Genomic DNA, 12,588 nt, shown 5'->3' with positions numbered 1-12,588 from the left:
ATTATGAGACCTAGTTCAATGTCACAATGGTTTTACAGTTAAAGGATTCTATCGTACTTTGTAAAGTATTGCCTGGTACATATATTGTAATTCAGTTTGAAAGAACACACATATACATTCTAAGGTTTGAGCATTTATTTAACATAAAAAGTATTTTTCTTAAAGTTGCAGCAGAGGAATATAGAAATACAATGATGTACATCATATGTACAGTTTAACTGCACAAGTTAAGAAAAATAAAATATTTAGTATTTAAGAACAAATTAAATATTTCTCATTTAAAGTGAAGAATCATCTTGATCAACCTGTTCACTTACATTACATGCAAGAGTCTCCACATTTGGGCTCTCTGTGTCTGATGTTGAAATCACAGGACTGCATATGGTTGGTTTAGTCTCAGGGGTACGTGGTGATCCATTTAATGCAACATTTGACTGAATATCTGCTCCGTTTCCCTTAGATTCCTCTATAGAATCCATTTCCTTAGGAAGAGAAACAGAATTTTTGCTCTGTTTAAAAAAAAGAAAGAAAGAAACCGTTTTTTGCAATGATGGCAATTTTTACATGTTTTTGTTTTTATTCTACCACAACTTACATGGTGCAAGGAAGCCATCCCTCAATTTATAAAGAAACGTCAAGCTGGAACTGACCCATCTTATTTCTTTTTTATGCATTGAAATATGCATTACGTAAGTACCAATCCAAAATAATAAAAAATTGAATTCCTATATACTAAACCCATGCACAGAAGAGAAACACTGTTCACCCAAATTGTTGTTTATTATTTTTTTTACATACATTTCCTTATTCTCAAGTCTTTCATTTACTTAAAGGGACGCTCCAGACCCATAAAGCGCGTTAAAGGAACACTATGGTCACCTAAATTACTTTAGCTAAATAAAGCAGTTTTAGTGTATAGATCATTCCCCTGCAATTTCACTGCTCAATTCACTGTCATTTAGGAGTTAAATCACTTTGTTTCTGTTTATGCAGCCCTAGCCACACCTCCCCTGGCTATGATTGACAGAGCCTGCATGAAAATTAAAAAAATGCTTTCACTTTCAAACAGATGTAATTTACCTTAAATAATTGTATCTCAATCTCTAAACTGAACTTTAATCACATACAGGAGGCTCTTGCAGGGTCTAGCAAGCTATTAACATAGCAGGGGATAAGAAAATCTTAATTAAACAGAACTTGCAATAAAGAAAGCCTAAATAGGGCTCTCTTTACAGGAAGTGTTTATGGAAGGCTGTGCAAGTCACATGCAGGGAGGTGTGACTAGGGTTCATAAACAAAGGGATTTAACTCCTAAATGGCAGAGGATTGAGCAGTGAGGCTGCAGGGGCATGTTCTATACACCAAAACTGCTTAATTAAGCTAAAGTTGTTCAGGTGACTATAGTGTCCCTTTAATTTGCTTAAAAGCTTTATGTGTAAAGAGTGTGCCCTATTTTCTAATTTCACAAAAAGTGCAGATTTCAATAGAAATTTACACTTTTATAAATTAACCCGGTTACACCCCATCTTTAATTTCAAGCAGACCATGGGTCCTGTTACTTTCTGGTTTGGTTAGCTTAATGGAGCTAAACTCAAGAGGCAGCAATTGCTCAGAGCACCTGCCTTGCAAAGACTTCTCATTGAGCTGTATTGGGAAGTCTGTGATTGGACCGCCACACAAAGTCTGTACCGGGCTCGAGGAGGGAAGATTTACAAAGGCAGCCATCAAGAAATCTGCAGAACAGCAGGACCCTAACCCAAATTCTAATCTGTAGTCTGATAGAACCTAGCCATTGGTTGGTCACAAACTAGAGCCCTATCCTTTAGCCCAGAATAGTGGTGCGCTATTGTGGCTGCACAGCTTAAATTTTTATCCTCTCCACCACCAAACCTGTGCTAGGTCTCCACTAATGTCTATCGGAAAAAAACGGATGCTGACGAATTGGATATTTAAATATTTTTTTTTAAAAACCGCACCTTTGTGTGGTAAAATCCCAGGAGATGAGCAGTTTGAGATAGTATAATCAGCTGTCATTCTATAAATCATTCCACAGCCAAATTCACTTAGATCACAGTACATTCCGATTTTTTGGTTTGAACAGCAAATTAATAGCTTGATTATGTTTAGGCAATTAGTTTGTCACCTGATGGACTTGCTCTATTCATCAATCCAATCAAGTTGCCCCTAAGTGTATTTTAAACATGCACAGGTTGATTCACCGACGTGTGATTTGATGGAAAATCTAAGTTTACAATTTTTGGCCAAAGTAACAGAATTCTTGGCTAGGTTTCGAGTTCAGCTATATTAGCCTAAAATTTGAAAATTGCTTTGTCCGTATTATTCACCAAGTGTTGGCAATTCAGAGGTTTTTATTTATAACTGCTTCAACTTATTCTTTTTGTGTTTTATGAGAGATCTGGTTTCACCTTTGATCTGTCTGCAAACTTTGTCAGAAATAAAATGTGTATTACTTGATTTAGCAGCTGATAACAAGTCAGTGCATTTTCCACTTTGGTAGATCGCTGATTATTACACTGAATAACACAATAATTCTGATTAGTTAATTACCGTGGCCTTCAGAGACTCCACAACTGGTGCTGTGCTTATTTCTGATACACATTCTCTGGCAGTAGAATTGCTCCCTTCTCTTGGTTGTTTCTCATAATCTGACATTTTACTTTCAGTTTCTTCATTTGTTTTTTTTTCCTTCTATTTTTCAAGATAAGAATAGAAAATGTAAAAGCTTCTTATACGCATTATAAAAAAAAAAATATGTATAATTTTTTTATTGAATGATTTCTAATATATAACAGGAAACTACAGGTCATGTTAGTGATAAGACATACAGCGCATACAAAAAAAAAATGGGATACAAGTAGTTCAGAATTAGACATTGGTTACAAAGTATTATAAAAGGGGGGGCGGGGCCTGACCGCAGAAGGGAGCAGACGCATGTCGCTGCTGCTCCCGTAGCTGATCCGATCCAAAGTCGATTTTCAACAAGCGGAGGCCACGATTGAACTCAAGCTGGTACCCACTCGACTGCGGAGCCCGAGACCTGCAGTTAGACACCACGAACGTGGAGCTCGACAGCGGGCCAGAGTCCCCTAATGTTGCGGCCTACAAGCATGGCGGCGGTGGGGGAGACGGCCGCTCTCCCGCCGTCCACAAACACAGCAAAGCTAAGTCTGAACTCCCATTCCCCCCCCTATGGACTGGCGGGGGTTATCCCGGTCCTTACCATGCCGACACACTCGATCCGTCGACCTGCAGCTGCCCACTCAAGCCTGGGTTCTGAACACTCCAGACGCGGCAACATGGCGGATGCAACCCAACTCAAGAGGCCAGCGCCCACGAACCTGCAACCCACAAGCTTAGACCTGGCATTTCAGCGGTTCTGGGACAAATGGGAGCAGCTCCTCACGAGACCCTTCCTACTACCTGGGGACCCGACAGGAGAAACAGTGAAGCAGAGGAAAAGCGGGCCTACTCCGGGCTACGCTCACCCTCCTGTCCCAGCAAAGACCACCGGCCTGAGGGTCAAAGGGAGATTACCTCCACGGCATCGTCCACACCGCCGGAGGTCCGACCGCCGCTGGCGGCGCAGAACCACCAGGGATCTCCGTAGCGCCCCAACAGGGAAAAACTCGGCCTACAAGTACACCCGAGTTTGTGGCACCGAGATGCAGACCCCACATGAGGCCTGGGACCAGGTGAAGGTCCTCACATCCATGCAACACACTGGCACCCTGCGGATCCTGCCAGCTTCAAACACCACCAAACCACGCAAAGGGATCGGCTGAGGAAGCAGGCCGGGACCAGCGACCAAGCCAGGAGCTGTGTACCCCACTAGGACTGATCCACGAGGTCCACGACACCGTCTCTGTCGAGTTTCCCCAACCCAGCGATGTTTCCCATGTCCCAGTATGGCATATAGCTGGACTCATACATATCTTAGCCGTGCAACACTAGTGCACCTGCTTGACATAGCAAACCTTACTGCTAGCAATCTCTGTATAACTTAGATCGTTACCTATACTCTTATAGCCAGTTTGTCATACCAGTCTCAAGACCGTGCCTACCTAAAGACCATTATGCATGTTATATTACACGCTTTCAGCACTGTGCATGACCTGCTTATTCCTGCCATACTAAATGACCTTACATAGCTATCCTCTGGTACCACATAAGTCTTACAGATGTTATATGGGTTGATAGGCCTAGCGCAACAGGTATATTCGGGGTATGTACTGGCATGTTATTACCGTATATTTTACTCTTATATCGCTAGCATACACTGACCCCCGACACATAGCATGTTCCTGATACGCACATTAATTCTTCGCATACGCCATGTTGGCCATAGTTTCGCCTTACTCTCCCAGCCACCCTATCTGGGCTGGACTGCAAAGCTGCTGAAACCCCGATCACTAAGATGCTCGGTTTAATACTCAGCTAGTCTGTTCACACGGTATCACATGAGACAGCCCTACTTAGGAGACGTTGAGCTGCGTCACTGTTCAGCCTGTATATTTCATCCTTACTCAACTGTTAGATATCTTAGCCTGGTCTTAGCATATATATAGATATACTGCAACTGTATAAATCGCCTGACGAAACCTTGTTATTCTGCATATAAAATGAGGCTAGCACCTTCCAGAGATGATAAGTCTTGCATTGTATTACCCCCGAATTGTTTGAAACCTTACTGTCTTCCCTTTTTACATTCTGTACCCTCATAATCTTATGCCTCAATAAAAAAAGAGATTTACAAAAAAAAAAAGTATTATAAAAGAAATAACTAAGAATTAGACACTGATTGTCAAAGGGTACTTCATGGAAATAAAGGTTAACACAATAGTTTGGACCCATGGCAGGGCACAAAAAGAAAAATTAGAGCTACATCTAAGTTGGAACAGATCCCTTCCACTCCAAACCTCTTGGAACTAAAATGTCAGAACACAAATGGGACATTTCTTTGTAAGTGCATGTAGATTTCAAGGAAACCAGCTTGCAGTGGGGAAGGAGCTATGGATTTCAACTATTTTGCTAAATTATTTTTAGCAACCAACCACCAAAATATGCTTGACTAGATGTCTAATCATGTTCTGAATATGTGTTGGCAACATATCTGGTAAAAACAAAACATTGTGGAGAAGCTGCCCTGTGATATGAAAAAATAAGGTTTCAAGGAAACCAGCTTGCAGTGGGGAAGGAGCTATGGATTTCAACTATTTTGCTAAATTATTTTTAGCAACCAACCACCAAAATAAGCTTGACTAGATGTCTAATCATGTTCTGAATAAGGGTTGGCAACATATCTGGTAAAGAAATATTGTGGAGCCCATGGGAGAAGCTGCCCTGTGATATGAAAAAATAAGGTTTGGATAGCTTATAATGATTATAATAAAAAGTACCTGTGTAAGGTAAATATTAATTATTTTTATGGATAATTAACAGAATTACAAGTCTAATGATGGGCACCAACCACGTTAAAATAAAAAAATGTATTCATTCCCCCCCCCTTCCCACACTTTATATGGAGCATGGTGCGTTAAAATAATATAGATCTATAATGGCATTATGGCATTAATAAGATATTTAGAGTTCCACATGATCTGAATTATTCCCCTCCTCACGTTAAACGAGTGGTAAAGGTAAAAGAGGGTTTAGATGAAGAATACCCTTCTGTTCCATTAAAAATGCCCCCTTTCCTCTCATTAGTTGTCAGCATAAATGTTTTCACATTAAAATATGTCTCTACCCCCTCTTACAATAGTCAGACATGGGGCAGCTTATATAACCTGTGCTCAAGTAGCAGACATATATGTTTGTTAAAAACACAGTTACCTAACTGCCACTATCTACTACGTTCAGAAACTGGTTGAAATTTGCTGGTGCCAACATAAGCATTTACACCAACCATGTAGAATACAACCCAACACTAATGCACATAGGTTGGTGGGGCTGCCTCGAGAAATGTCCCTTTGACCAAAACTTGGCCTAACTTTTAGGTGCAAGGAAACATCAACAAAAACTATATAATACATAAAAGTAATTAAATATATAATATGCTTATAATAATTTTTTTTTAAATAAGTAAAAGGGAAAAGGAAAAATTGGTCTCCAAAACTCACTGAGAATAGAGGCATGGCTCTACTATCTATGGTATCGATCGGTTCCAGATTTTCTGGTGCCTGAAGAAACTGCACATGCATGTGATTTCTTTCCCTCCACTGCGGTGGGGGGAGATATCTTTCCTGATTTCGCTCTTGGGCAGGTAGTGGAGGATTGGGCATCTGGTGCTCCACGGCGTGATACCTGCCTTGATCAGGACCAGGTAGATAACGAACCCTATTAATTTGTCCTATTGAAGAGCCGGTCCCATAACATAAAGCCTGTAAATTAGAATAATAATTCAATACAGATGGTTACACAATGTAAGTGTTTTATACAGAACCAATAGAGTTAGAGACCATATTACTAAATTCTAAAGTACAATGTATTTTACAGCAGGAAAACAATAGTGAAACAAGAGGTTTACTCAGTTAACATGGCTGAACTTCAGAACAAAGATTAGAGACTGTGTATGGGGAATGACTCTTAGAAAGACTGGTAGGTTATAGAGGTTCAGCCTTGAAGCTTGGGAAAGCAGTGGAGTCCTGCTGCAATGTACCAATAGAATGCGTCTCATAGAGAAGCACTGTCTATCACTTTAAAGGACCACTATAGTGCCAGGAAAACAAACTGGTTTTCCTGGCACTATAGTGCCCTGAGGGTGCCCCCACCCTCAGGGTCCCACTCCCACCAGGCTGAAGGAGGTTAAACACTTACCTTTCTCCAGCGCCGGGCTCCCTCGGCACTGGGGACTCTCCTCCCTCTTCTGAAGTCATCGGCTGAAAGCGCATGTGCGGCAAGAGCCACGCGCGCATTCAGCCAGTCCATAGGAAAACATTCTCAATGCTTTCCTATGGACGCTGGCGTCTGCAATCTGTGAAAATCACAGTGAGAAGCGCGGAAGCGCCTCTAGCGGCTGTCAATGAGACAGCCATTAGAGGCTGGATTAACCCATAGGTAAACAGCAGTTTCTCTGAAACAGCAGGCAGGGTTAATCCTAGATGGACCTGGCACCCAGACCACTTCATTGAGCAGTTTCAGAGAAACTGCTATGTTTACAGCAGGCAGGGTTAATCCTAGATGGACCTGGCACCCAGACCACTTCATTGAGCTGAAGTGGTCTGGGTGCCTATAATGGTCCTTTAAACAAGTAAGGAAGAGCTCCCTCCCAGCCATCTTCCAGCCAGAAGGGTGCAACTTACGTCCCTATCAAAGTGTAGATCTCCCCTGAAATCGTTACTTCATAAATTAAGGCAAAGGACACTTAATACCCAAAAAACATATGCAAGTGAACATGCTTTAAGGGTTTGGAGTGTTCCTTTTAAATAGCTCAACTGTCTCGGAGATGGGATAAGTGGTTAGTCATGGACTGTCTTGCCTCAACAAATCTCTGCTTCATGCCTTCTTGAGTCTTTTCTTGCATATGATGCATAATTATAGACTGACTGGCCGTTAAGGTCACTTTCTTTCGCATTCATACATTTTACACTGTCAAGATACACCATCATCTCTAATACAGACTGGGCAGACTGGGATATAACAAGGAGCAGGTATGTTCTGCCCTAATTAAAGGATCCATATCAAAGCAGTTGATAAAAGGATACATACCTTGTGGTTTATTATGTCTCTTGAACCCCACATTGACAGTTTTCCTTGAATACAAAAGTTACACAAGGGTGAAGCATGTATTATGGGAAAACAGTGGCACGGAGTATTCTGGAGACATGATAAATGGTTTCATAAGGTTTAAGAATTTCTGGAATATTTCCCAAATACAAACTTCACTATTATGTATTATTTAGATTACATTTTATTTATTAGGATCAGCTCTCCTTTTTGTCTGGCCATCAGACCATACATTTGCTGCTTAATGGAAAAAGGTGGACTTTGCACTCCCAGACAACAGCTGCTATTATTAAAATGTCCTTATAGAAACAGTGTATAAACAGTTTAGTAGATATGTAGATATACCCCCCCCCCCCCCCAAAAAAAAATAAAATAAAACATGCATTGCCATGCTTTATGTTTTTGGAGTGTTTATTTAATACAGTAACAATGACCACAGTGATCGCCTAGAGAGAATTTTGAGACGGATCATGTCTGTTTTCACAGCATCTCTAACATATCATGAACAGAGAGGGCCTAATTTATTGCCAGAAGTCACAAACAGCAGCTGCTACCATGAGGTGCAATGCCCCGCAGAGAACAATATCAATCACAACTTGCATTATGGTGTGTGAAGACACATACATACACACAATGCATGGCCAAATGTAAGTGGACACCCCCTACTAATTATTAACAGGTGCATAAACTCCAGCACATATAATCTCCATGGAGAAACACTGTTAGTACAATGGGTCATTCTGAAAAGCTCAATGACTTTAAACAGGACACTATCATATGATGCTGCCTTTCCTACTAGTCAGCTTGAGAAATCCCTTCCTTACTATATGTGCCCCATTAAATGCAAGTGCTATTACTGTGGAGTAACAGCATCTCCGCTACAAAGTGGTAGACCATGCATACTAACACAGCAAGGTCTAGCTGTTGAAGTGAGTAAGTCTCTTATAGGTTACAGTGCTCACTACAGAGTCCCAAACTGCATCTGGAAACAACATCAGCATGAGAACTGTGCATTGGGAGCTTCATGAAGTCTGATGGAAAAATCTGGTTGTGGAACATGCCAGGAGAATTCCTCCTACCAGAACGCATAGTGCCTTCCCTCCTGGGAAGTTTGGTGGAGGAGGAATAATGGTCTGAGGTTGCTTGATATACAAACAGATTTTAGACAACTGGGTGCTCCAACCATGACCTTGATTTGATGTTGTAGAATAAGTTTTCCAAATGATCGAATATATATATATTGATATTTTAAAGTGTTAAAAAAGTAATTTTTAAAGGTTATTCAGCAATATTAAATCAAGGATGCGGCAACTGCACGTAGAAGGCACCTTCTTGTTCCAGCGTAGCTGTGTCCCTGTGTACAAAGCAAGGTCCATAAAGACATGGTTTGACAAGTTCGATGTGGGTCCTGCACAGAGCCCTATATAAGCATATGCATCTTCATCAACATACTTTTTGCCATATAATAATACATGTTTATACACACATATATCCATCTAATATAGAGTTAACACTTACCATTAGAGCAATTGCCATAAAAATCAGGACTGGAATTTGCAAAAGGACTGGGATTTCTGAAAGCAAAGAACTAATGAACTCCCCAAGTCCTTTCCCGATGTGCTTTAATGGTTCAGTTACAAAGTTTGTAAACGTTAGGGCTAGTGCCTGAAAGAGATGAGATCAAGTCAAAATTACTAAATTGTGCAATACTTGTCATCATGGCTGAGATAATACAATGAAAAAAATGTATAGGCTGTAATAAAGAAGACTCAGACAAGCTATGCAAATGATAAACTGCTGTGCATTGAAGAAAGAACCAGCAAATGTATAGATTACAATATATACAAACAAAACAAACAATTCCCTCTAAATGTGGGAATAGATACAGGTGGATTGGCGCCGTCTATAGAGTGGCAACTACCCACAGTGTCTAAAATCACTCAAAGACACTTACAAACAATGATAAAACAATATAGCAAAGTGGGGGTGCAACATATAAATAAGAAATGCAGAATATATACTTAGTAGTAGCCGTTCCTTGGGCTTAATCTGCAAAATATAAAAGTCCATACATAGTGTAAAACTGTGGATAATATTAGAGATGAAAGAAAAGGTAATGGGTCACTCACAATAAATAGAGCCTAAAATAGCAGGCTCTAGCTTGATCGCCTGTGGACCAAGCTATTCAGACTGTCCCCACGATCTTCCTTTGAATACTGGTGGTTGGTTCCAGATGCAGGAAAGATGAATGGTAGACCAGAAATAGAACTTTAAAAAGTATTTACTTCATAAAATAACAAATAAAAAGTAATACCATAAAAACACAACGCGTTTCAACAGTTAGTCTTTTTCAAGTGTATAGAGTCTTCTCCTTTCGGCGTTCTTTGAAGTCTGTATTTCCGGAAATCAAATCTCCCGCCGAGTTTCACTTCCGGTATGACGTCATGACGTACGTTCCGTCATTCCGTCATGACGCACGGACCGTCATTACATCATTTCTCATGCGTCCGTAGTGTAATCAGGAAGTAAAAGAGAAAGTTCCATTTTGCAAAAGGGCAATAACTTTCTTCTAATTGGAAAACAAAAAATTAGAAGATGAAATAACAACTGTGAAAGAGATAAAGAGGGAATCCCTTTTAGTATATAAATCTATGGATAATAAAAAGGATGATACGATCCCCATGATTTTTCATTATAGTAAGGAACATAAAACCCTAAAAAAAGTGCTTAACAAAAATTGGCACATTTTACAACAGGATACGGATATTTTACCTTATATTGACAACAAACCGAAAATTATATAAGGATAATAATAAAGGTTTTTATTATTGTGTTGACTGCATGGGATGCAAAACCTATAAAAATAAACCTAAGAAATTAGATTGTTTCAAGTCATGGGTAGGAACATATAATTACAAAATCGACTCATTTATCACGTGTCATTTAAAAAATATTATGTATGTCCTCGCATGTCCTTGTGGACTTGATGTCGGAAAGACATCAAGAACATTGAAAGTTAGAATACAAGAACTCATCTATAATATAAAAAGAGGCTTTTTGAAACATAATGTTTCCTTACATTTTCTCAGAAATCATGGAGGAGACCCTACAGGGCTTAGTTTTTATGGTATCCAGCATATTAGACCCCATTGGAGGGGTGGCCATGTTGAATCGACTTTGAGCCGCGGTGAGATGAGGTGGATCTTTAATTTAGACACCCTATCTCCCAGTGGTCTCAACGTTGACTTTGAAATGGCAGCCTTAATAGGATTGTATTTTTACATACATTATATTTTTCTAACTTTGTCTCCTTTTTGTTTTGTTTAAATGGTTTGAGATATTAGTTTTTTGTTCTAAACAATTATTATATGTGTCCATATATGCAGCTAGATATTGTCCATATATTACATATTATTATGTTATAAATGTATATTAAGTTGTTTTATATATTATGTTCAAATATGTTTTTATTATTGACCATATGGTTATTGTTTTTTATTATTTTATTATATTACATTAATCAAATGCACTTATTATGTGACGACAATGCTATGAGTTGTTTTCCAATTAGAAGAACGTTTTTGCCCTTTTGTAAAATGGAACTCTCTCTTTTACTTCCCGATTACTCCACGGACACATGAGAAATTATGTAATGACGGTCCGTGCGGCATGACGGAATGACGGAACGTACGTCATGACGTCATACCGGAAGTGAAACAAGGCGGGAGATTTGATTTCCGGAAATACAGACTTAAAAGAACGCCGAAAGGAGAAGACTCTATACACTTGAAAAAGACTGTCGAAACGCGTTGTGTTTTTATGGTATTACCTTTTATTTATGTTATTTTATGAAGTAAATACTTTAAGTTCTATTTCTGGTCTACCATTCATCTTTCCTGCATCTGGAACCAAACACCAGTATTCATAGGAAGATCGTGGGGACAGTCTGAATAGCTTGGAAAAGCTGACTTTCCACAGGCGATCAAGCTAGAGCCTGCTATTTTAGGCTCTATATATTGTGAGTGACCCATTACCTTTTCTTTCATCTCTAATATTATCCACAGTTTTACACTATGTATGGACTTTTATATTTTGCAGATTAAGCCCAAGGAATGGCTACTACTAAGTATATATTCTGCATTTCTTATTTATATGTTGCACCCCCCACTTTGCTATATTGTTTATAGATTACAATATGCACACAGCCACAATCTTATTATTAAAATTATGATCATCATCAAGCAGTGGAACGTACAGGAGGGCATATACTCTTCAACTTATTTGTGGAAATCAAACCTCGCATCCGCTTATTGGACACATACAAGGAACTAGAGCTGGCATATAAGGAGCGTTACAGGATGACAGTGTGTTTATTAAATATGATAATTGCACATTCATTTGGCTAGCACAATACATAGATTAAGTCAGAAGAGTCATATTACAATTATCACATGTCGTGGGAAATGTAAGCCTGGTTGTGCAAAACCCAGTACTCCCATGGAAGAAATGAAAGCAAGCAAGAAAAAAATCATTAGAGCCAGGAGTCTTGTTTTTAATGATGGACCACATTATGCCAAGTTAAAATAAATGAAGAGCACACAAAGGGAAAGATTACAGAGACATGCAGCAAACCTCCTAAATAAAAACATACAGAGACAGAAAGACACTCAGGGTTATTCACCAACGTAACAATTCTAAGTGAATTGGGGAAAAACAGGGAATTCAGCATGAAGGTGGTTGCTCTGACCAAAATGAGTGTTTATTTAAAACAGTTTTTTTGGGTTGAGTAAACCTTTAATGCATATTAAAGTTCTATTGTTTAGCAGACTTTTCACTCTCCATTAC

At 39.4% G+C, this 12,588-nt stretch overlaps 1 protein-coding gene across 2 annotated transcripts in view; it reads right to left on the bottom strand.

The window, feature by feature from the left end:
- The window catches only part of LOC134567953 (chloride channel CLIC-like protein 1), a 144,202-nt gene that overhangs the window by 85,849 nt on the left and 45,765 nt on the right, over positions 1-12,588 (bottom strand). For both annotated transcript variants that reach the window (XM_063426125.1, XM_063426126.1), the window contains exons 10-13: positions 9,262-9,408; positions 6,138-6,398; positions 2,569-2,709; positions 318-509 (exon numbers count right to left, since the gene is read on the bottom strand). In XM_063426125.1, the coding sequence (XP_063282195.1) occupies positions 318-509; positions 2,569-2,709; positions 6,138-6,398; positions 9,262-9,408 (741 nt within the window). The remainder of the gene's footprint in view (positions 1-317; positions 510-2,568; positions 2,710-6,137; positions 6,399-9,261; positions 9,409-12,588) is intronic.

Source organism: Pelobates fuscus, chromosome 7 (genome assembly GCF_036172605.1).
Source record: "Pelobates fuscus isolate aPelFus1 chromosome 7, aPelFus1.pri, whole genome shotgun sequence".
NCBI classification, from domain to species: Eukaryota; Metazoa; Chordata; class Amphibia; order Anura; family Pelobatidae; genus Pelobates; species Pelobates fuscus.
Note: the sequence above shows the minus strand (reverse complement) of the source record. Positions and strands in the feature narration are given on the sequence as shown.